The sequence below is a fragment of the Salmo salar genome, chromosome 20 (assembly GCF_965601325.2).
Source record: "Salmo salar chromosome 20, fSalSal1, whole genome shotgun sequence".
Classification (NCBI taxonomy): domain Eukaryota; kingdom Metazoa; phylum Chordata; class Actinopteri; order Salmoniformes; family Salmonidae; genus Salmo; species Salmo salar.
The window spans coordinates 43869297-43895466 of NC_138310.1; the positions used below are offsets into that span (position 1 = coordinate 43869297).

The window sequence follows — 26170 nt, forward strand, 5'->3', positions numbered from 1 at the left end:
ACACACACACACACACACACACACACCTGTAGCTCAGCGATGGTGATCTTGTGGTAGATCTTCTCCTCATCTCGACGTTCGTCCTGCGGTACTGTGATGTTGGCGAGCGCCGTTTCAAAGTCCAGGATCTGCTGCATCTGTCTTTGTGTGGAGTTCTTATCCCCCCCCAACAGCAGGCTCAGCTCCACCATGTAGTCCAGATACGCCTTCAACACCTGGGAATGGATACAGGATAAGCTCAAGGTCGTGTTCAGTCACCACCAAATGTAAGACAACGGTACGAAACAGAGTAAAACGGGTAGATACCATCTGAACTTGTTCAATGATAAATGCCCTTTTTTGTTTTCCATTGCAAACCCTTCACCTGGATTTTGTTCTAGCCCTGCTCCAATTAGGGTTAACACACCTGATTCTAATCAGCTGCTGCCTTAGGATCTTGATTAGCTGAATCACAAGTGTCATAGTAGGTCTGGAACAAAAGACTGCACATCTTGTCTCCAAGAGGAGGGTTGGCCACCCCTGGGTAATGCTGCAGACTAGAGTAGGGCCAGGAGTTTCTTGACCACCTGACCTGATCAGAAAAAAACTCTGGCTACAGTGACTATAACTAGGGCCCAGAGTTTTTCCTAGTGAAATACCATTGGCTAGTCAAAGTTGGCTCTACTCTGGTGTGGTACAGTCACAAGAGAATGAGAGCTATCAAAATGAAACACCTGCTGCTGGCTATATTTCTGTGGAAGGTTTCAGTCTTTCTAGTTCGTTGTAAAGTGACCACTACTATTCTCTCAGCCAGTTATGGTAAAATATACCTGGTATGTTTCAGAGCGATTTGTGACAGGCTATGTGGAGGGGAAAGTAGAATGGAACAACAATATACACGTCACCATTTAGATAATGGATGATGCGAGCTACCCCCGCCACAGAAGCCTGTCTTCTGCAGACATTACGACATGATTGTGTTTTAATGATGTGAAGCTTGAAATGCCAAACTAAATTCCCAACGCTTGGGATAATAAAGGTGTTGTATTTTACAATAATCACAGGCGGCTGGTGGCACCTTAATTGGGGAGGACAGGCTCATAGTAATGGCTGGAATGGAATCAACGGAATGTTAACCAACACATCAAACACATGGTTTCCAGCCATTATTATGAGCCGTCCTCCCCTCAGCAGCCTCCTGTGACAGTAATATATGTTAATTTATTCCGGTACCTCCTGTTGACAGCCAGAGGTAGGAAAAGACCCGCACCCAGCTGGCTGGCCCGCACCCAGCTCACCCCCTCCAGCCACCAAACTTTACTCACCTTTTCATTGGCTGTCTTGTTGAGGTAATAGTCCCGCGAGGGGAGGAACAGCCCCGATTGGTCCACCTGGCGGAAATGTATCAACAGGTGAGCAAACACACTAATCATAAGGGAGAATGAATTGCAGTGTGCAGAGTCCATTCACTATCATATTCGACAATATATTCCAAAAAATGTATTAGATATGCATATCTGTCCCTTCTAAAACAAATGAATCCCGACAGTTTAGTTTATGACTCAGGAAAGAGCAACAGGGGAACCATACCACCTTATAAAAAACATAAAATGTGTCTGTGTGTGTGGGTGGGTCTGTCTGTGTCTATGCATGCCTATGTGTTTATGTGTGTGTGCTAGTACAAGTATTTTCATTTCAAAAGACCCAGAGCCAGAGCAGCTGACCTGGATGACGTTACTGTTGGAGTTCTTGGGGTCCACGCTGACGCCAATGGTGAAGAAGGGCTGGGCACGGTAGGGGCCTGACACTGTCTTCAGCACCTCCATAAAGTTGTCCTTCTCCCAGGGCCCCGTTATGTTCCAGCCCCCTGTCTGCCGTCGCACACATATATACACACACACACACACACACACAAAACAGAGGGACGACAAGCTCAGATAGAGAGATAAACCTATTATTATTTTTATTGGTATAAGATGAAGTTGTCCCTAGATGCTGTTTTGGGGTCAGTTTTGCATTTTCCCCCACTAATGCTTAAGGTCAGGATTGGGGAAGGGAAGTTGATCCTAGATCTATACCTAGGGAAAAAAACGTCACCCCGGAGCATTTTGATTTCTCTACAGTATTGTATAGCATTTTCTTCCGATTAATGGCACCACTTTTGTCAATTTAAAGACAAAACACACATATTAAAATCGTATAGTCAGATAAATGGCGTCTTGTCACAGAATGTGAGTAACAGGATGGGGTGTGAATTTTTCAAGGCCCATCCTAAGCAGAGTTTGGAACAAGGACATGATGACATAGTAGCACAAGACTGGAAAAGTGAAAAAGTCCAGCCCAGCTATTTCTTAAAATCATAACTGACAAACAGACATGGATTGATGGATGGGATGGATTGCTGCTGACAGCACACACGCAAGGAGGCATGCACACACACACATCAATCACACACATTAATCACACCCAGTCCTATTTCTACAACTTGTGTTCTTCAATTTCCCATCTCCCTTCTACCTGGTAGAAATAAGACAGAAGACAGACGGGCCGGTACTTCAAGCTGCTTCTCAGTAGCCAGTCAGTCCATCACTTCAGTTCTCATCAAAAGGCAGATTACAAAGGAGACAGTGAATTTATAGCTATTTCTTTCTTCATTCCTTTCTTCTTTAAACATTTATCACGTTTTTGATTTTTATTACTTTTTAATCATGATTTTTAATGACAATTCCAAAGCCAAAAATAGTGAACATTCAATTGGCAAAACATGAAATATTCCATTGTCTGTCAGGTACCAGGTACTATCATTTTATTATACAGATTTAAATTGAAAATAGGTGATACAATTTTGTATCACATTACATTTTTTGTCATCTTTGAATATGTTTTAGTTGATGTCTACACAATGGGTAGACATCAACAAAAAATAGAAAATTATTTCAGTTGTGTATATTACTTAGTTTTATTTGATTACTTTATTATTTAACTTAAAGTCATCATCTCATCTCTGCTCAGGCAGTAGCAGCCAAACAGACAATGTTCTCTGTGCTCCCCATACTGTAATGTCTTTAGTCATCCTATTTAGCTAGGTTAGTCTGCCTAAGCAAGCTGCAGAACTGTCTGACAATCATTTTACTAGTTCTTCAAAGTAGATAAGGCATAATCTATCCCTCTCTCTAATTGTTGTGTTGTGTACATTCCTCTCTCATGCGGTCTATGTGTATCTAACCTAACGTAGAATGTAGCTGGCGTAAAAGTGTATCCATCTCTGAGCCTAAAAGACTGGCGGCATAGTAGTTAATTACCACGTTTATTTGCTTATTGAAAACTACAATTCCCTTCAGCCCAGCGTCCCAAATAGTTATTGACTAGATTTATTTCATGAATGACTTGATTTCTCTCTGGAGAAATGGTGCATTGGGTTTAGAAAAAAACTACTACCTCAATTACTACCTTCAAGGCTACATGGAGTGCATGGTTGGTTGTGTCCCAATAATATCTCCTTCCTCCTGAAGTGTGCTCTTGTTCACTACTCCATAGTGCATGTATGGCTTTTAAGTTTTATGTTTGCTTGTATTTTAAAAATGGTCGAATGAATAAACTAAACTAAAACCCACAAATGTAAAAGCACTGGATTGGTGTAGGCAAGGCCTAGAGCAGTGGTCACCAACCGGTCAATCTCTAATGCATTCCTAGTCGATCACCAAACATTTCCATAAAAAAATTAAAATAAATAAAGCCTTGCATTCCTGTTTATTTTATTTGTTTCGTGCTGTTGGCGGTAGGTGCACTTGATTCAGTAGCATTAGCTCCGGGAAGACAGTGTTCCCATATTGAACCATTTCATGTCTCTGAAGGTAGAACTCCACCTAGAACTCTGCCAGGCCTCAGAGAGCAAATTTGAACAATTTCATGTGTGTGAAGGGTGAACTCTGCCTACCCGGCAGGCCCCAGAGAGCAAATCAAGCTGACCTTTGCAATGAGGTCAATGAGAGGCATGGCTCCCAGCTCCTCGATGTGCTGCTCGTTCAGGCAGGACAGGTAGTAGAACTGGGTCTTCTTCTCGGCGTCGCTGCTGGAGTTGAACGTGCCATTCTCTAAAGAAGGAGGGGAAAAGAGGGGGAGGGAAGAAGAGGAAAATATGGATGAGGAGGAGGAGAACATAGGCTAATGTGATTGTGTGAGACAAGACTTGTCATATCCTTCTATTATACACTGTAAAAAAAAGATATATCTAGTTGATTCAACTCTTATTTAGTAACTGGTTCCATAGCCTTGTTAAGTTTATTCAACTTTTCAGTCAAAATGTTAACTGAACTTAAAATGTTTAGTTGGCCCAAACTTAGCTCCAACATGAGAAAATGTAGGTTTTGAGAAAAATTTGATAGGGACAACCACAGTGCATTTACAATACAATGTTTTCAACATGGATATTTGACACATGCTGACATTGTCATTTATAGAGTAATTATTATTCAACATGTCCTTATCTGGGATTTGATCTGATCTTCCTGCTATTCAACTACGTCTGTGCCAGGAAGCATGTCTCTCATAATTCATTTGATTGACTTATTTTAGGGTTCTGTTTTAATGTTACTCCTTTATCACTATGATAAATAAAATCGTTTTTCTTGAGTGTACTTTTAACAGACCTGAGACTTACTTTGAAGTGCAAAGTTTAGTAATTCATGTGAAAAAAGTAATAGACTAATACTGGCATAGCAAGAAGATTGGAATGCTGAGTTCCAATCCCAGGTGAGGACATGCTGAATTATAATGACTTTATAAATGATCATGCTCAATGTAATCATATATGTCAACGTGTGTCAAAAACGTAAGTTCAAAACATTGCATATTAAAAGCACTATTTGAATTTTAGAGCTAAGTTTGGGCCAACAAAAAATGTTAAGTTCAGGTAACAATGACCGAAAAGTTAAATAAACTGAAAAAGGCTGTGGAACCAGTTACTAAATAATAATTAATTAAATCAACTTACTTTTTTTTTTTTTACAGTGCAAGTGATTTACCATGACAGGAGATGAGGACAGGTTTGAAGCAAATAACAGGACGTCATGGACAGTTAAACCGCTGCTGAACCATGGCTGACTGTTCTGACAGTTAGGGAGCTGGGGGATTGGACCATGACCGCTGTGGGCCGGTTGGGACACACACACACACACACACACAGTATATGACTATGGCCAGTGAGGATGTCTTGTGAACGACTCACGTATGGCCTTGTGTTAATTTCGAAAGGTTGACTAAGTCAGTAGCTCTCAATTCTCTCCTCAGGGACCCCCAGCCGTTCCAGAGCTAGCACACCTGATTCAACTGGTTAATAAACATAATAATGAAACTTATGGAATTTTAACAATATAATATGACTATTAAACCATTTAGAACCTTATGAGCATGGTTATTTATAGAACCTTCATAAAAAAGGTTCCATATAGCACCAAAAAGGGATCTGCTATGGTTACAAGCCAAAGACCCTTATTTGGCACTATATAGAACCATTTGTTTTTAGTGTGCAGCCTTCATCTGTATCAATGGAAAACAAACACTGAAGATCCATAGAGAAGGAAATGAAGAGACAGAGACAAAGAGATAGAGGGAGAGAGAGAGAGAAAGAGCGAGATGGGAGAGAGTCAGAAAGAGAGAGGGAACGAGACAGAGGTAGAGGTAGAGGTAGAGAGAACGAGAAAGATGGGGGAGAGAGACAGGAAGTTAGGGGTTTGAAGCAGAAAGCTTTAGAGTGCTACCAACAGGGGAAATGTAGATGTGAAATGAGTAAAAAAGACGAGGAAAGGTGTTAAGAGAATGAGAGGAGGAGATCGAAGACAGGATGTGGTATGATAGTTTTTTTAGTCACATGCTCGTCTCCATCTCCACAGCGCATATCGTCATTCGCTCTGTAGCACCACTGTCATGGCTACGCACACACTGCTGAAATATTTGTATTTATTTATTTTATTTCACCTTTATTTAACCAGGTAGGCTAGTTGAGAACAAGTTCTCATTTACAACTGCGACCTGGCCAAGATAAAGCAAAGCAGTGCGACACAAACAACAGAGTTACACATGGAATAAACAAACATACAGTCAATAACACAATAGAGAAAAACTATATATACACAGTGTGTGCAAATGAGGTAAGATAAGGTAGGTAGGCAATAAATAGGCCATAGTTGCAAAATAATTACAATTTAGCAATTAAACACTGGAGTGATAGATGTGCAAAAGATACTGGGGTGCAAGTAGAGATACTGGGGTGCAAAAGAACAAAACAATTAAATAAATAAATAAACAGTATGGGGATGATGTAGTTGGATGGGCTATGTACAGGTGCAGTGATCTGTGAGCTGCTCTGACAGCTGGTGCTTAAAGTTAGTGAGGGAGATATGGGTCTCCAGCTTCAATGATTTTTGCAATTCGTTCCAGTCATTGGCAACAGAGAACTGGAAAGAAAGGCAGCCAAAGGAGGAATTGGCTTTGGGGGTGACCAGTGAAATATACCTGCTGGAGCGCTTGCTATGGGTGGGTGCTGCTATGGTGACCAGTGAGCTGAGATAAGGCGGGGCTTTACCTAGCAAAGACTTAGATGACCTGGAGCCAGTGGGTTTGGCGATGAATGTGAAGCGAGGGCCAGCCAACGACAGCTTACAGGTTGCAGTGGTGGGTAGTATATGGGGCTTTGGTGACAAAACGGATGGCACTGTGATAGACTGCATCCAATTTGTTGAGTAGAGTGTTTGAGGCCATTTTGTAAATGACATCGCGAAGTCAAGGATCAGCAGAATAGTCAGTTTTACGAGGGTACGTTTGGCAGTGTGAGTGAAGGATGCTTTGTTGTGAAATTGGAATCCGATTCTAGATTTAATTTTGGATTGGAGATGCTTAATGTGAGTCTGGAATGAGAGTTTACAGTCTAACCAGACACCTAGGTATTTGTAGTTGTCCACATATTCTAAGTCAGAACCGTCCAGAGTAGTGATGCTGGACAGGCGGGCAGGTGTGGGCAGCGATCGGTTGAAGAGCATGCATTTAGTTTTACTTACATTTAAGAGCAGTTGGAGGCCACGGAAGGAGAGTTGTATGGCATTGAAGCACATCTGGAGGTTAGTTAACACAGTGTCCAAAGAAGGGCCAGAAGTATACAGAATGGTGTCGTCTGCGTAGAGGTGGATCAGAGAATCACCAGCAGCAAGAGCAACATAATTGATGTTGAGAGTCGGCCCGAGAATTGAACCCTGTGGCACCGACATAGAGACTGCCAAGGGTCCGGACAACAGGCCCTCCGATTTGACACACTGAACTCTGTCTGAGATGTAGTTGGTGAACCAGGCGAGGCAGTCATTTGAGAAACCGAGGCTGTTGAGTCTGTCATTAAGAATGTGGTGATTGACAGAGTCGAAAGCCTTGGCCAGGTCGACGAATACAGCTGCACAGTATTGTCTCTTATTGATGGCGGTTATGATATCGTTTAGGACCTTGAGCGTGGCTGAGGTGCACACATGACCAGCTCAGAAACCAGATTGCATAGCGGAGAAGGTACGGTGGGATTCAAAATGGTCGGTGATCTGTTTGTTAACTTGGCTTTCGAAGACCTTAGAAAGGCAGGGTAGGATAGATATAGGTCTGTAGCAGTTTGGGTCTAGAGTGTCTCCCCCTTTGAAGAGGGGGATGGCCGCGGCAGCATTCCAATCTTTGGGGATCTCAGAAGATACGAAAGAGAGGTTGAACAGGCCAGTAATAGGGGTTGCAACAATTTCGGCTGATAATTTTAGAAAGAGAGAGTCCAGATTGTCTAGCCCTGCTGATTTGTAGGGGTCCAGATTTTGCAGCTCTTTCAGAACATCAGCTATCTGGATTTGGGTGAAGGAGAAATGGGGAGGCTTGGGCAAGTTGCTGTGGGGGGCACAGGGGTGTTGACCAGGGTAGGGGAGGTCAGGTGGAAAGCATGGCCAGCCGTAGAAAAATGCTTTTTGAAACTCTCAATTATTGCGGATTTATTGGTGGTGACAGTGTTTCCTAGCCTCAGTGCAGTGGGCAGCTGCTCTTATTCTCCATGGACTTTACAGTGTCCCAGAACTTTTTCGAGTTTGTACTGCGGGATGCAAATTTCTGTTTGAAAAAGCTAGCCTTTGCTTTCCTAACTGCCTGTGTATATTGGTTCCTAACTTCCCTGAAAGGTTGCATATCGCGGGGGCTATTTGATGCTAATGCCATATGCCACAGGATGTTTTGGTGCTAGTCAAGGGCAGTCAGGTCTGGAGTGAAGCACAGGCTATATCTGTTCCTGGTTCTTACATTTTTGAATGGAGCATGCTTGTTTAAGATGTTGAGGAAAGCACTTTTAAAGAATAACCAGGCATCTTCTACTGACGAAATTAGGTCAATATCCTTCCAGGATACCCAGGCCAGGTCGATTAGGAAGGCCTGCTCGCTGAAGTATTTTAGCGAGCGTTTGCCAGTGATGAGGGGTGGTCGTTTGACCGCAGACCCATTACGGACGCAAGCAATGAGGCAGTGATCGCTGAGATCCTGGTTGAAGACAGCAGAGGTGTATTTGGAGGGCAGGTTGGTTAGGATGATATCTATGAGGGTGCCTGTGTTTTCGGATTTGGGGTTGTACCTGGTAGGTTCATTGATAATTTGTGTGAGATTGAGGGCATCAAGCTTAGATTGTAGGATGGCCGGGGTGTTAAGCATGACCCAGTTTAGGTCACCTAGCAGCACGAGCTCAGAAGATAGATGGGGGGCAATCAATTCACATATGGTGTCCAGGGAACAGCTGGGGGCAGAGGGTGGTCTATAGCAAGCGGCAACGGTGAGAGACTTGTTTCTGGAAAGGTGGATTTTTAAAAGTAGAAGCTCAAAATGTTTGGGCACAGAGCTGGATAGTAAGACAGAACTCTGCAGGCTATCTCTGCAATAGATTGCAACTCCGCCCTCTTTGGCAGTTCTATCTTGTTGGAAAATGTTATAGTTAGGGATGGACATTTCTGGGTTTTTGGTGGCCTTCCTAAACCAGGATTCAGACACAGCTAGGACATCCAGGTTGGCAGAGTGTGCTAAAGCAGTGAAATGCACAAACTTAGGGAGGAGGCTTCTAATGTTAACATGCATGAAACCAAGGCTTTTACGGTTACAGAAGTCAACAAATGAGAGCGCCTGGGGAATTGGAGTGGAGCTAGGCACTGCAGGTCCTGGATTAACCTCTACATCACCAGAGGAGCAGAGGTGGAGTAGGATAAGGGTACGGCTAAGGGCTATAAAACTGGTCGTCTAGTACGTTCGGGACAGAGAGTAAAAGGAGCAGGTTTCTGGGCGCAGAATATATTCAATGCATAATGTACAGACAAAGGTATGGTAGGATGTGAATACAGTTGAGGTAAACCTAGGCATTGAGTGATGATAAGAGAGGTATTATCTCTAGAGACATCAATTAAACCAGGTGAGGTCACTGCATGTGTGGGGGGTGGGACAAGAGGCTTAGCTGAGGCATATTGAGCAGGGCTGGAGGCTCTACAGTGAAATAATACAATAATCACTAACCGAAACAGCAATGGACAAGGCATATTGACATTAGGGAGAGGCATGCATAGTCGAGTGATCATAAGTTCCAATGAGTAGCTGGACGGGCTGGAGACACGGCGATTCAGACAGCCAGCGTGCCGGGGCTAGCAGGCTAGCAGAAGGGCCTTAGAGGGACGTCGTGACGGAAGAAGTCTATTGTTGTAGCCCCCTTATGCGGTTACATTGGCAGACCAGTCGTGCTGGAGCAGCAGGTGTCCGTGCAGTAAAAGGGTCCAGGCCAATTGGCAAAATAGGAATAGTAGCCCAAGAAATTGACTGATGGATCACTACAACTAACAGTCCGGTATGCTCTAGATAGCTAGCGGTCCGTGGCTAGCAGGCTAGCAGATGGGCATTCAGGGGAAGTCGCGACGAAGGAGCCAGTTGAAAAAAAGCCTTGGGCGGATTACGTCGGTAGTCCAGACAGTTGGATTGGCGGGGCCCCGTATCGGCAATAAAAGGGGTCCAGGCCAATTGGCAAAATAGTTATTGTAGCTCAAGGAGTGGCTGATGGTCCTCTTCAGCTAGCCAGGAGATGGGCGTAGCATAGGCTAGCTCCAGGCTAATTGGTGCTTGCTTCGGGACAGGGACATTAGCAGGAGAAGCCAATCGGATAGCAGCTAGCTAGCCGCGGTGATCCAGGTGAAGAGGTTCAGAGCTTGCGGTAGGAATCCGGTGATATGGAGAAAAAGGAGTCCGGTAAGCTCTGGGTTGAAACTCGCTGTACAGACTGGCAGGAGTTGTCCTGGCTAGAGGTTAGCTTATGACCGCTAGCAGTGGCTAGCTTACTACTAGCTAGTAGTTAGTTAGCTGGCTAGCTACTGTTGGGGTTTCCGGTTCAGAGGTAAAGAAAATAGCAGATCCATACCACATTGGGTGAGGCGGGTTGCAGGAGAGTATGTTGAAGTTAAGAAAAAAATATATATATATGTATATATATATACATACATACATGGGACAAGATGAAGACAAAAGACGTCTGACTGCTACGCCATCTTGGATGTTATATGACCGGCCAATGCTGCAGAACAGATAAACTAATTATCATACAGAACCTATAACTCATGCCCTTTTGTCAATAATACAAAACCATTTATTTTTATTTTTTATGGTGTGACCTCAAAGGATGCTCTGGTCCATCTCACACTGATGGTTGCAGACTTAATTAAATTAAATGACTCGGAGCTGGAATATTCTGCCAGTAAGTTAGCAGCAGAACAATCACACACAGGTATGCAAGCATGCGCATGCACTCACCCAAGCACGTACGCACGCATGCACATACGCGCAAGCATGCACACGCACTTTACTGAGAGGACAACTCAGGCTTCATCCCAAATGGCACCCTATTCAAAAGTAGTGCACTAAATAGGGAGCCATTTGGGACAAGACCTAAGACTGGCACTGCTTCCTGACTGTTGTTGACAAGGAGTAATTCTACACCAGCGCACAGTTAATTTAGTCCTGTTTGTTTTTTCTCTGTGTGGTCGAACAAAAAGACACCGTTTACAAGCTGCATCAAAACAGACTACTGGGAGAAAGCCATATCTCTCTTCTGAATCGCTAACATAATCACATTCGGACAAGCATAACATTGTTAACTGTACGGATATACACACAAGCACAAACAAGTATACACACATGCACGCACACACAAGCATACACACACACACACACTCCCTCATTAAGCTTCAGTGGCTTTCCTGCTAGTAGGGCAGCTAAAGGGGAACAAACAGGGTCACAGTAACCTCTGGTACACACACACACACACACAAGTACACATACAAGCATACACACATGCACGCACGCATGCACATACAAACATACACACATACACACACACACACTTAAACACTTGCTCTTTAAGCTTTAGTGGCTCTCCCATTAGTAGGGCTGAAGGGGAACAGACAGTTACCACAGTAACCTCTGGTATAGTGGAGTGAGACCGGCATCCCAGTACTGAATAGTTTTAATTCAACATTCAATGGAGCATAAAGTTCTGCATGCACCGGAAGCAGCAAGGTATTTACCAGAACTGCACTGTGAGTGGCCCTCAGCCCCAGGTCTGGGTTCTGTCCCAAATGGCACTCTATTCCTTTCATAGTGCACAAGGGCCCTGGTAAAGAGTAGTGCACTATAAAGGTGGGTGCCATTTGGGACACATACCTGGTCTGCCCACTTAGCAAGACAAGCTGATTCAGCTGGCCTCAAAAACCACACAGCACTGTAGATGCTGACTAGCCTGGTCCAGTGGTGTAGGCAGAAATTGCTGTGTGGCTGGGCATGAGTAAAAGTGACAGGGCCAACATTTTCCAGCAAAAATACCCTGACATATTTACAAGCAAATTTGTGCAATCACATTGCATAATTTAACACATAGCACAGGTTAAATGTGACCACAAATTTCCCTTGGGAAACAAGCCCATTATTAGGCCTATTGCCAAGTAGGCAGCGCAACTACACCATAATTACTGTCAACACCACTGAAAAAAAACAGGCTGTCTGTCCGAATCCGACAGTAAACAAACAATGAAATAGGCTACACAACGTCATAGGCGGTGCGTGAGTTCCATGTTTGGGGAAGCAGCTTAGTCCCAGCTAGAGGAAAACAATTTTAGGGGGATTCGGGAAAAAATGTGGCTTTTATAAACACATTTAATGCAATTCTACGACACTACATGTCTGGAGACACTATTAGAATCTTTAATAATAGGCATTTTACAAAAATGATTGGGTAGGTCTACTCTGCTGATACTGACAAACTGAGATTAATAGAAACGACCTTGTCTTGAATGCAACCATCTAATCTAGGCCTACAAAAAAGGGAGACACATATTATACAATTTCAGGAAATTATTGTTCTAAACGTTCCAGTGACTGACTCATCCAATGATAAAGACAGTGAATATGCGCACTGTCACACCCTGATCTGTTTCACCTGTCATTGTGATTGTCTCCACCCCCTCCAGGTGTCACTTATTATCCCCGGTGTATATATCCCTGTGTTTCCTGTCTCTCTGTGCCAGTTCGTCTTGTTTGCTAAGTCAACCAGCAGTTTTCCTTGCTCCTATTTTTCCCAGTCTTTTTTGGTTCTATTCCTCCTGGTTTCGACCCTTGCCTGTCCTGACTCCGTACCCGCCTGGCCCGACCACTCTGCCTGTTCTGTCTTCAAGCCTGCCTATCCCCTTGTACTGTTTGGACTCTGATCTGGTTACTGAACCCCTGCCTAGACTGCCCTTCATCTGGTACTGTTTTGGACCCGGTTTATGAACTCTCGCCTGTCCCCGACCTACCTTTTGCCTACCCCTTGGATTAATAAATATTGGCGCTCAACCATTGCTTCCTGTGTCTGCATTTGGGTCTCGCTTTGTGTCCTTATACACTCACCAGGGATATGGTCGACACTCTCCACTAGTGTGAAGAGATTAGTCCTGGTGTAGCCTACTAATGGGAATAAACTTTAGGCTGCCAGTATGATACTGTGAAAACTGGAATATTTTTAGTGTACACTACAATTCTTTTAAAAATAATTAGAAAGAATCATTCGGAATATATGTGACTTCTGTTTATGCCGCGATTTAACTTTTAAATGTTGCAATAGGCCTAGGGTTATTTTAGATGCTTCTCACTGACAGTCGCAACTCGCTGCCGAAATTGCAGATTGACTGTAGGCTTCTCACTGACAGTCGCAACTCGCTGCCGAAATTGCAGATTGACTGTAGGCTTCTGATTTACCATATAATTGCGCAGGAACCTCCTACTGCATTTTCAACTGTTCTGATGAGTCATATATATTTTAAGCCAGCTTGATTGGGTGGGCCATTATTAAATCTAGCAGGGCCTGGTCCCAGACCGGTTTGTGCTTTCTAGTGTTTGGCCATACAGCCTCAACAGATCTGGGACCAGGCTCTATATGTTGACCTGAACAGACCAGCAAATAAACTAGAACCAGGCCTGTCAACACTTCCACCTTTCAAAACTGTCAACACTGTTAACACATTTGGGCTCCTGAGTGGTACAGCGGTCTAAGGCACTGCATCTCAGTGCTTGAGGTGTCACTACAGACACCCTGGTTCGATTCCAGGCTGTATGACAACCGGCCGTGATTGGGAGTCCCATAGGGCGGCGTACGATTGGCCCAGCGTCATCCGGGTTTGGCCGGTGTAGTCCATCATTGTAAATAAGAATTGTTTTTAACTGACTTACCTAGTTAAATACAAATAACAAATAAAATAAAAAATTGCCAACACACTCCCAACACTGTCAACATTGTCATGAAATAGTGCAGTATGTTTACAGTATGTACTGTGTGAGTGTCTGTGTATTGTGTACAAACAACTCACCCAGCAGGTGTTTGAGGAGAGCCTGGTTCTGGTCCCAGATGCTGTTGAAGGTGCTCCAGCGAGAGCGTCCGTCAGGGAGAGGGTTCTTGCGTACCCAGCCCCCGCAGGCGTACTGGTAGAAGTCATGGCAGGGGTCAGCGCTGCGGTCCAGGGCCTCTACGATCTTACTGGCCACCGTAATACAGGCCTCAGTCAGACACAGGCTCCGCGCTGGGTCTGCTTTCAAGGTAGAAAAACTGAATTCTATAATGCTTTATAAAGCCTGCTGGTACAGTATAATGCTTTATGATGTGGTTATAATGCAAGTTCACAAGACTTTTGTCAAGCATGTATGACTCCATAATGTCTTAATAATCACTCATAATGATACTGCTAAACACCAGCCAGCTGAAATGTTGATACACAGAGAGACATAACATATTATAAGCCTTATTATAAGACATAACATGTGTGTGCTTGTGTGTGTGCTTGCGTGCTTGTGTCCGTGCGTGTAACCAAAGGCCTCGCCTGTGTTGTAGCGCATGCCCAGCGTGACAGCACATCCGAACAGGGCGAGGAGAGAGCAGAGCAGCACACCAGCCAGCACTACCTCCATTTGGGTCCTCCTGCCCAGGGGACCGAGGAGCTGGATGCCGCCCTTCCGAAAGCCAACCTGTGGAGCCAGAGCATGAGCATGAGCCATCACATGTATCACAGACATAGTCAAGAGGGCCTCCATTCATGCAGAGCTGTGGTGAAGTTCTAACACTCCCGGCACATATCCCATCGGAGACCGGGGTTCAATCCCTTCCCACAGTTTTTTCCCCACATCCCTGTATACCCATCTGATTTTCACACTGTCTAAATAAACATATCCAGTGCATTCGAAAAGTATTCAGGCCCCTTGTGTCAGGGCTTTCTGAAGGATCGGACCAATACGCAGCATGATCGTAGTTCCACATCTTTTATTGATTCGTGAAACCGAATGCCATATACAATAAACTACAAAACAATAAAGCCATGACGCAGAGCAGGAAAACACACTACTCACAACTAACAACCCACAGCATACAATAAGAAAACCCCCTACCTAAATACGATCTCCAATCAGAGGCAACAAGAAACAGCTGCCTCCAATTGGAGATCAACCCCAAACAACACCCGACATAGAAACAGAAAACCTAGAACCCACAACATAGAAATAACAACATAGACTGTCAAACACACACACCCCTGTCACGCCCTGACCCATCTACTATAAAAAATGACCTCTTACACTGCTCAGGACGTGACACCTTGACTTCTTCCACATTTTGTTATGTTCAAGTCTTATTCTAAAATTGATAAAATCATTTTTTTCACCCTCATCAATCTACAAACAATACCCCATTATTGGGCGGCATGTAGCCCCGTGCTCGAATCCCCGAGCTGAGAAGGTAAAAATCTGTCGTTCTGCCACTGAACAAGGCAGTTAACCCACTGTTCCCCGGTAGGCCGTCATTGTAAATAAGAATTTGTTCTTAACTGACTTGCCTAGTTAAATAAAGGTAAAACATTTTCTTTAAAGAGGCGACTCCGGGATGCTGGCCTTCTAGGCAGAGTTCCTCTGTCCAGTGTCTGTGTTCTTTTACCCATCTTAATCTTTTCTTCTTATTGGGCAGTCTGAGATATGGCTTTTTCTTTGCAACTCTGCCTTGAAGGCCAGCATCCTGGAGTCACCTATTCACTGTTGACGTTGAGACTGGTGTTTTGCGGGTACTATTTAATGAAGCTGCCAGTTGAGGACTTGTGAGGCATCTGTTTCTCAAACTAGACACTCTAATGTACTTGTCCTCTTACTCGGTTGTGCACCAGGGCCTCCAACTCTTCTTTCTTGTCACGTCCTGACCAGTATAAGGGTTATTTGTTATTGTAGTTTGGTCAGGACGTGGCAGAGGGTATTTTGTTTATGTGGTTCGGGGTGGTGATTTATGTAGTAGGGTGTTTGATTTATTATTTCCGGGTTTTTGGGGTTATGTTCTAGGTTTGTATTTCTATGTGGTCTCTAGTCTTTTGTATTTCTATGTCTAGTTTATTGGGGTTGGACTCTGAATTGGAGGCAGGTGTTTTCTAGTTGCCTCTGATTGAGAGTCCTATATATGGGTATGTGTTTGGTTAAGTGTTTGTGGGAGATTGTTTCTTGTTTATGCCTGTGTGAGCCTGACAAGACTGTGTTGTTGTTCGTGAGTTCTTCGTGTTGTTATTTTGGTGTTCTCTTTATTTAAAAATAAATACAAGATGAGCATCCACATTCCTGCTGCGTTTTGGTCCTCTATCCCCGACGACAACCGTTACAGAATCTCCCACCAAATAAGGACCAAACAACGGAGGGACGATCGTGAGAAGTGGACGTGGGATGAGATTATGGCCGGAGAAGGTCCATGGAGGAAGTGGAGCGAAGACGGGGAACGCTACAGGGGAACACGACTGGCGTTTAAGCCCGAGAGGCAGCCCCAATCATTTTTTTGGGGGGGGCACACGGGTAGTTTGGCTGGGCGAGGATTGAGCCCCAGGCCAAATCCCCGTACCTGTTCTGGGCAACCAGTGACTGGACAGGTCCCGTGCTTCGGGGTAATGGGTACTGTGGTGAGGCCAAGTATTTTTAGGCCAGTACGCGCAGTACCAGCGCCCCGCATCCAGCCAGTAAGAGCGATGCCAGTTCTGCGCTCGAGACCGCCAGTACGCCTCCACGGCCCAGTCCGACTCGTCCTGTTCCCGCTCCCTGCACTAGCCCTGAGGTGCGTGTTTCCAGGCTGATACCTCCAGTACCAGCACCACGCATCAGGCTTCTAGTGCGTCAACCCAGTCCGACTCAGCCTGTTCCTGCACTAGCCCTGAGGTGTGTGTTCCCAGGCTGATACCTCCAGTACCAGTACCACGCATCAGGCTTTCAGTGCGTCAACCCAGTCCGACTCGGCCTGTTCCCGCTCCCCGCACTAGCCCTGAGGTGCGTGTTCCCAGGCTGATACCTCCAGTACCAGCACCACGCATCAGGCTTCTAGTGCATCAACCCAGTCGGACTCGGCCTGTTCCCGCTCCCCGCACTAGCCCTGAGGTGCGTGTCCCCAGACTGGCACATCCAGTACCAGTACCACGCATCAGGCTTCCAGTGCATCAGCCCAGCCTCGAGAGTTCGGCAACAGTGTGCAGTCCAGAGTATCCGGCAACAGTGTGCAGTCCAGAGTATCCGGCAACAGTGTGCAGTCCAGAATATCCGGCAACAGTGTGCAGTCCAGAGTATCCGGCAACAGTGTGCAGTCCAGAGTATCCGGCAACAGTGTGCAGTCCAGAGTATCCGGCAACAGTGTGCAGTCCAGAGTATCCGGCAACAGTGTGCAGTCCAGAGTATCCGGCAACAGTGTCTAGACCGGAACCGATGGAGTCTGCCTGTGACCCGGAACCGAGGGAGTCTGCCTGTGACCCGGCAATAAATATGATTAACTGTGTATCAAATGAGTCTGCCTACGGTGTGGAACGGAAGAGGTCTGCCTACGATCCAGAACGATGGGAGTCTGCCTACGACCCGAAACTGAGCAAGTCTGTCTGCATTCTGGAGGACAGTAGGCCGGAGCCAGAACCACCTCCTGTATAGGTGGTTTGGGGAGGGGGGGTGTAGCACAAGTGCCGTCGGTGACGGCAGCCACCCTCCCTTCCCTCCCTTTAGTTTAGGGGGATTTTTTTTGGGGGGGGGGGGGTTTGTTTATTTATGAGGTGCATCCGGGGTCGGCACCTTTAGGGGGGGGGGGGGGTACTGTCACGTCCTGACCATTATAAGGGTTATTTGTTATTGTAGTGTGGTCAGGACGTGGCAGAGGGTATTTTGTTTGTGGTTCGGGGTGGTGATTTATGTAGTAGGGTGTTTCATTTATTGTTTATGGGGTTATGTTCTAGGTTTGTATTTCTATGCGGTCTCTAGTCTTTTGTATTTCTATGTCTAGTTTATTGGGGTTGGACTCTCAATTGGAGGCAGGTGTTTTCTAGTTGCCTCTGATTGAGAGTCCAATATATGGGTATGTGTTTGGTTAAGTGTTTGTGAGAGATTGTTTCTTGTTTTGCCTGTGTGAGCCCGACAATACTGTTTTGTTGTTTGTGAGTTCTTCGTTTTGTTGTTTTGGTGTTCTCTTTATTTAAAAATAAATACAAGATGAGCATCCACATTCCTGCTGCGTTTTGGTACTCTATCCCCGACGACAACCGTTGCATTTCTATTCTGGTTCGAGACAGTTTGCGCTGTTCTGTGAAGGGAGTAGTACACAGCCTTGTACGAGAGCTTCAGTTTCTTGGCACTTTCTCACATGGCAGAGCCTTCATTTCTCAGAACAAGAATAGACTGACGAGTTTCAGAAAAGTCATTTGTTTCTGGCCATTTTGAGCCTGTAAACGAACCCACAAATGCTGATGCTCCAGATACTCAACTAGTCTAAAGAAGGCACGTTTTATTGCTTCTTTAGTCAGGACCACAGTTTTCAGATGTGCTAACATAAACTTGGATTAGCTAACACAACATGCTATTGGAACACAGGAGTGATGGTTGCTGATAATGGGCCTCTGTACGCCTATGTACAGTTGAAGTCGGAAGTTAACATACACTTAGGTTGGAGTCCTTAACTAGTTTTTCAACCACTACACACATTTCTTGTTGTACTGAACTATAGTTTGGGCAAGTTGGTTAGGACATCTACTTTGTGCATGACACAAGTAATTTTTCCAACCATTGTTTACAGACAGATTATTTCACTTAATTCACTGCATCACAATTTCAGTGGGTAAGAAGTTTACATACACTGAGTTGACTTTGCCTTTAAACAGCTTGGAAAATTCCAGAAAATGATATCATGGCTTTACAAGCTTCTGATAGGCTAATTGACATCATTTGAGTCAATTGGAGGTGTACATGTGGATGTATTTCAAGGCCTACCTTCTAACTCAGTGCCTCTTTGCTTGACATCATGGGAAAATCAAAAGAAATCAGCCAAGACCTCCCAAAAAAATTGTAGACCTCCACAAGTCTGGTTCATCCTTGGGAGCAATTTCCAAACGCCTGAAGGTACCACATTCATCTGTACAAATAATAGTACACAACTATAAACACCATGGGACCACGCAGCCGTCCTACCACTCAGGAAGGAGACGTGTTCTGTCTCTTAGAGATGAACGTACTTTGGTGCGAAAAGTGCAAATCAATCCCAGAACAACAGCAAACGACCTTGTGAAGATGCTGGAGGAAACAGGCACAGCGTATATCCACAGTAAAACGAGTTCTATATATCGACATAACCTGAAAGGCTGCTTAGCAAGGCTGCTCTGAAAGGCTGCTCATCATAAAAAAGCCAGACTACGGTTTGCAACTGCAAATGGGGACAAAGATTGTACTTTTTGGATAAATGTCCTCTGGTCTGATGAAACAAAAATAGAACTGTTTGGCCATAATGACCTTCATTATGTTTGGAGGAAAAAGTGTGAGGCTTGCAAGCCAAATAACACCATCCCAACCGTGAAGCATGGGGGTGGCAGCATCATGTTGTGGGGGTGCTTTGCTGCAGGAGGGAGTGGTGCACTTCACAAAATAGATGGCATGATGAGGCAGGAAAATTACGTGGATATATTGAAGCAACATCTCAAGACATCAGTCAGGAAGTTAAAGCTTGGACGCAAATGGATCTTCCAAATGGACAATGACCCCAAGCATACTTCCAAAGTTGTGGAAAAATGGCTTAAGGACAACAAAGTCAAGGTATTGGAGTGGCCATCACAAAGCCCTGACCTCAATCCCATAGAAAATTTGTGGGCAGAACTGAAAAACCGTTTGCGAGCAAGGAGGCCTACAAACCTGACTCAGTTACACCAGCTCTGTCAGGAAGAATGGGCCAAAATTCCCCCAACTTACTGTGGGAAGCTTGTGGAAGGCTACCCAAAATGTTTGATCCAAGTTAAACAATTTGAAGGCAATGCTACCATATACTAATTGAGTGTACGTAAACTTCTGACCCACTGGGAATGTGATGAAATAAATAAAAGCTGAAATAAATCATTCTCTCTACTATTATTCTGACATTTCACAATCTTAAAATAAAGTGGTGATCCTAACTGACCTAAGACAGGGAATTTTTACTAGGATTAAATGTCAGGAACTGTGAAAAACTGAGTTGAAATGTATTTGGCTAAGGTGTATGTAAACTTCCGACTTCAACTGTAGATATTTCATTAAAAAAATCAGCCGTTTCCAGCAACAATAGTCATTTACAACATACTTTACTTTACAGCACTGCTTATATAGACAGGTGTGTGCCTTTCCAAATCATATCCAATCAATCGAATTTACCACAGGTGGACTCCAATAAAGTTGCAGAAACAGAATGCACTTGAACCTAATTTCAAGTACCATAGAAAAGTGTCTGAATACTTCCGTAAATTAGGTATTTCTGTTTTTATTTGGAATAAATTTAGAATATTTTAGAAAAAACTGTTTTTATGAGAGAAAAATATATCTTTTTTAAATCCATTTTAGAATATGACTGTAAAATAAAAAAATGTGGAAAAAGTGAAGAGGTCTGAATACTTTCCGAATGCACTGTATATATACACTGCTCAAAAAAATAAAGGGAACACTTAAACAACACAATGTAACTCCAAGTCAATCACACTTCTGTGAAATCAAACTGTCCACTTAGGAAGCAACACTGATTGACAATAAATTTCACATGCTGTTGTGCAAATGGAATAGACAACAGGTGGAAATTATAGGCAATTAGCAAGACACCCCCAATAAAGGAGTGGTTCTGCAGGTGGGGACCACAGACCACTTCTTAGTTCCTATGCTTCCTGGCTGATGTTTTGGTCACTTTTGAATGCTGGCGGTGCTTTCACTCTAGTGGTAGCATGAGACGGAGTCAACAACCCACACAAGTGGCTCAGGTAGTGCAGCTCATCCAGGATGGCACATCAATGCGAGCTGTGGCAAGAAGGTTTGCTGTGTCTGTCAGCGTAGTGTCCAGAGCATGGAGGCGCTACCAGGAGACAGGCCAGTACATCAGGAGACGTGGAGGAGGCCGTAGGAGGGCAACAACCCAGCAGCAGGACCGCTACCTCCGCCTTTGTGCAAGGAGGAACAGGAGAAGCACTGCCAGAGCCCTGCAAAATGACCTCCAGCAGGCCACAAATGTGCATGTGTCTGCCCAAACGGTCAGAAACAGACTCCATGAGGGTGGTATGAGGGCCCGACGTCCACAGGTGGGGGTTGTGCTTACAGCCCAACACCGTGCAGGACGTTTGGCATTTGCCAGAGAACACCAAGATTGGCAAATTCGCCACTGGCGCCCTGTGCTCTTCACAGATGAAAGCAGGTTCACACTGAGCACATGTGACAGACGTGACAGTCTGGAGACGCCGTGGAGAACGTTCTGCTGCCTGCAACATCCTCCAGCATGACCGGTTTGGCGGTGGGTCAGTCATGGTGTGGGGTGGCATTTCTTTGGGGGGCCGCATAGCCCTCCATGTGCTCGCCAGAGGTAGCCTGACCGCCATTAGGTACCAATATGAGATCCTCAGACCCCTTGTGAGACCATATGCCGGTGCGGTTGGCCCTGGGTTCCTCCTAATGCAAGACAATGCTAGACCTCATGTGGCTGGGGTGTGTCAGCAGTTCCTGCAAGAGGAAGGCATTGATGCTATGGACTGGCCCGCCCGTTCCCCAGACCTGAATCCAATTGAGCACATCTGGGACATCATGTCTCGCTCCATCCACCAACGCCACGTTGCACCACAGACTGTCCAGGAGTTGCCGGATGCTTTAGTCCAGGTCTGGGAGGAGATCCCTCAGGAGACCATCCGCCACCTCATCAGGAGCATGCCCAGGCGTTGTAGGGAGGTCATACAGGCACGTGGAGGGTCATACACACTACTGAGCCTCATTTTGACTTGTTTTAAGGACATTACATCAAAGTTGGATCAGCCTGTAGTGTGGTTTTCCACTTTCATTTTGAGTGTGACTCCAAATCCAGACCTCCATGGGTTGATAAATTGGATTTCCATTGATTATTTTTGTGTGATTTTGTTGTCAGCACATTCAACTATGTAAAGAAAAATTTATTTAATAAGATTATTTCTTTCATTCAGATCTAGGATGTGTTGTTTAAGTGTTCCCTTTATTTTTTTGAGCAGTATATTTTTAACCCTCCATTCCTCTTTCCGAGCGACTTTCTAATGAATGAAATATCACTATTAAGTTAATCTCGGAACGGAGAATACAATTTTGCAAGAGCACAGGCCAGCTCTCGATTTGGCAGTCAGTCTTTCACGAGGGACTACTTTGAATTATCAATTTAGTGTAGTTTAAGAAAATGTAAAAAGTTTCAAAAAGGACATTGTTTTGCACTTAGGAAGGGTGGATGTGGGGATTGAACCCCGGTCTCGGGTGGGGATTAAAAATATAAGTAAAATTACTAGAACTGAATTTGCTGATAGCTTTTTCTGAGGAATAATGTAATTACTATGACTGAGATATGTATTTGTCCCACCTTACCGTCTTAAGATGAATGCACTAACTGTAAGTCGCTCAGGATAAGAGTGTCTGCTAAATGACCATTTTTTTTATTTAAATGTAAAATGGGGGTATTATATGTGACTCAGGGATTGACATTTAAGTCTGAACGGCAATTCCCAATAGGGCAAACCAGGAGTATTTTTTGGTTGCCGAAGATTATGATAACTTGCTTGAAAATGTAAATTAGTCATTTATACCCAGAAGTGCCAAATCCAATGAGTATACTAAACATTAGGAACAACTTCCTAATATTGAGTTGAACCCCCCCCCCCCCCCCCCCCCCTTGTGCCCTCAGAACAGCCTTAATTCATCGAGGCATGGACTCTACAAGGTGCCAAAAGAGTTCCACAGGGATGATGGCCCATGTTGACTCCAGTGCTTCCCACAGTTGTGTCAAGTTGGCACAATGTCCTTTGGGTGGTGGACCATTCTTAATACACACGGAAAACTGTTAAAACCTGTTAGGGACAGATGTTCCGCTAGCGGAACGCCTCACCAATATCCAATTGTATAGCATGGCGCGAAATACAAATACCTCAAAAATGCTATAACTTCAATTTCTCAAACATATGACTATTTTACAACATTTTAAAGACAAGACTCTCCTTTATCTAACCACATTGTCCGATTTCAAAAAGGCTTTACAGCGAGAGCAAAACATTAGATTATGTCAGGAAAGTACCCTGCCAAAAATAAATCACACAGCCATTTTCAAAGCAAGCATATATGTCACAAAAACCAAAACCACAGCTAAATGCAGCACTAACCTTTAATGATCTTCATCAGATGACACGCCTAGGACATTATGTTATACAATACATGCATGTTTTGTTCAATCAAGTTCATATTTATATCAAAAAACAGCTTTTTACATTAGCATGTGATGTTCAGAACTAGCATACCCACCGCAAACATCCGGTGAATTTACTAATTTACTCACGCTAAACGTTGACAAAAAACATAACAATTATTTTAAGAATTATAGATACAGAACTCCTTTATGCAATCGCGGTGTCAGATTTTAAAATAGCTTTTCGGTGAAAGCACAGTTTGCAATATTCTGAGTACATAGCCCGGCCATCATGGCTAGCTAATTTGACACCCACCAAGTTTGGCCCTCACCAGACTCAGATTTACTATAAGAAAAATTGGATTACCCTTGCTGTTCTTCGTCAGAATGCACTCCCAGGACTTCTACTTCAACAACATTGTTGTTTTGGTTCGAAATAATCCATAGTTATATCCAAATAGCTCCGTTTTGTTCGTGCGTTCATGTCAGTATCCGAAGGGTGACGCGCGGGTGCATTTCGTGACAAAAAATTTCAAAATATTCCATTACCGTACTTCGAAGCATGTCAAACGCTGTTTAAAATCTATTTTTATGCTATTTTTCTCGTAAAATAGCGATAATATTCCAACCGGGGGACGTTATATTCATTCATAGACTGAAAGAAAAACATGGAGTCGTCTCGTGCACGCGCACTCCATTGTCATTGTTCCCTGCCAGACCACTCACAACAACTCCTTTTTTTCACCCAGAGACTGCAGAGACGTCATTCCGCTTTCTGGCACCTTCTGAGAGCCAATTGAAGCCTTAGAAAATGTCACGTTACAGCAGAGATGCTGTATTTTTGATAGAGATGCCCTAGAAGGAGAACAAATTGTCAGACAGGGCACTTCCTGTATGGAATCTTCTCAGGTTTTGGCCTGCCATATGAGTTCTGTTATACTCACAGACACCATTCAAACAGTTTTAGAAACTTTAGAGTGTTTTCTATCCAAATCTACTAATTATATGCATATTCTAGTTTCTGGGCAGGAGTAGTAACCAGATTAAATCGGGTACGTTTTTTATCCGGCCGTGAAAATACTGCCTCCTATCCCAAACAGGTTTTAAAAACCCAGCAGTGTTGCAGTTCTTGACACAAACTGGTGCGCCTGGCACCTACAACCATACCCTGTTCAAAGGCACTTAAATTGTTTGCCTTGTCCATTCACCCTCTGAATGGCACACATACACAACCCATGTCTCAATTCTCAAGGCTTAAAAATCCTTCTTTAACCTGTCTCCTCCCTTTCATCTAAACTGATTGAAGTGGATTTAACAACTGACATCAATAAGGGATCATAGCTTTCACCTGGATTAGACTGAATGGCGCCGGAGGAGATGGCTGCCGTTTTACGGGCTCCCAATTGTGTGTGTTTTTTCGCATTATTTCTAACATATTTTGCACATAATGTTTATGCCACCATCTCTTATGACCGAAAAGAGCTTCTGGATATCAGGATAGCGATTACTCAACTCGTACTGGATGAAGATTTTTTCTTTAACGAGTAGAACGCAAAGGAATTATTTCAGACAACCGACAAGGCCAACATCCCCATCATTCGCATGGGAAAGAGACAGATATCGGGGACGTAGGTCAGGGTGCCTCGTAAGAATCTGACGGCGAGTGGGTAATCTGCCTCTACCATCAGTCCTATTAGCCAATGTACAATCATTGGATAACAAAATAAACAAGCTACGATCACGAATATCCTACCAACGGGATATTAAAAACTGTAACATCTTATATTTCACAGAGTCGTGGCTGAACAATGGCACGGATAAAATACAGCTCATGGGGTTTACGCTGCATCAGCAAGATAGAACAGCTGCCTCCGGTAAGACAAGGGGTGGGGGTCTGTGTATATTTGTAAATAACAGCTGGTGCACAAAATATAATATTAAGGAAGTCTCGAGGTTTTGCTCGCCTGAGTATATCTCATGATAAGCAGTAGACCACACTATTTACCAAGAGAGATTTCATCTATATTTTCCATAGCTGTCTATTTACCACCACAAACTGATGCTGGCACTAAGTCCACACTCAATGAGCTGTATAAGGCCATAAGCAAACAGGAAAACGCTCATCCAGAGGCCGGTGCTCATAGTGGCCGGGGACTTTAATGCAGGGAAACTTAAAACAGGAGTCCTTTTTACCTAATTTCTACCAGCATGTTAAATGTGCAACCAGAGGGAAAAAACTCTAGACCATCTTTACTCCACTCACAGAGACGTGTACAAAGCTCGCCCTCGCCCTTCATTTGGCAAATCTGACCATAATTCTATCCTCCTGATTCCTGCTTACAAGCAAAAACTAAAGCAGGAAGCACCAGTGACTCGTCAATAAAGAAGTGGTTAGATGATGCAGATGCTAAGCTACAGGACTGTTTTGCTAGCACAGACTGGAATATGTTCCGGGATTCTTCTGATGGCATTGAGGAGTACACCACATCAGTCACTGGCTTCATCAATAAGTGCATCAATGACGTTGTCCCCACAGTGAACGTTCGTACATATCCCAACCAGAAACCATGGATTACAGGCAACATCCGCACTGAGCTAAAGTGTAGAGCTGCCGCTTTTAAGGAATTGGGAGACTAATACGGACACTTATAAGAAATCCCGCTATGCCCTCAGATGAACCATCAACCAAGCAAAGCGTCAAAACAGGATTAAGATTGAATCCTACTACACTGGCTCTGACGCTCGCCGGATGTGGCAGGGATTGAAAACTATTACGGACTACAAAGGGAAACCCAGATGCGAGCTGCCCAGTGACGCGAGCCTACCAGATGAGCTAAATGCCTTTTATGCTCGCATCGAGGCAAGCAACACTGAAGCATGCATGAGAGCACCAGCTGTTCTGGATGACTGTGTGATAATGCT

The 26170-nt window shown here is 44.2% G+C and overlaps 1 protein-coding gene across 4 annotated transcripts in view; it reads right to left on the reverse strand.

Moving 5' to 3' along the window:
• The window catches only part of ece2b (endothelin converting enzyme 2b), a 78000-nt gene that overhangs the window by 27905 nt on the left and 23925 nt on the right, over positions 1-26170 (reverse strand). For all 4 annotated transcript variants that reach the window (XM_014161965.3, XM_014161964.2, XM_014161966.3 and 1 more), the window contains 6 exons: positions 14406-14550; positions 13899-14114; positions 3949-4073; positions 1704-1850; positions 1305-1370; positions 27-215 (listed from right to left, as the gene is read on the reverse strand). In XM_014161965.3, the coding sequence (XP_014017440.1) occupies positions 27-215; positions 1305-1370; positions 1704-1850; positions 3949-4073; positions 13899-14114; positions 14406-14550 (888 nt within the window). The remainder of the gene's footprint in view (positions 1-26; positions 216-1304; positions 1371-1703; positions 1851-3948; positions 4074-13898; positions 14115-14405; positions 14551-26170) is intronic.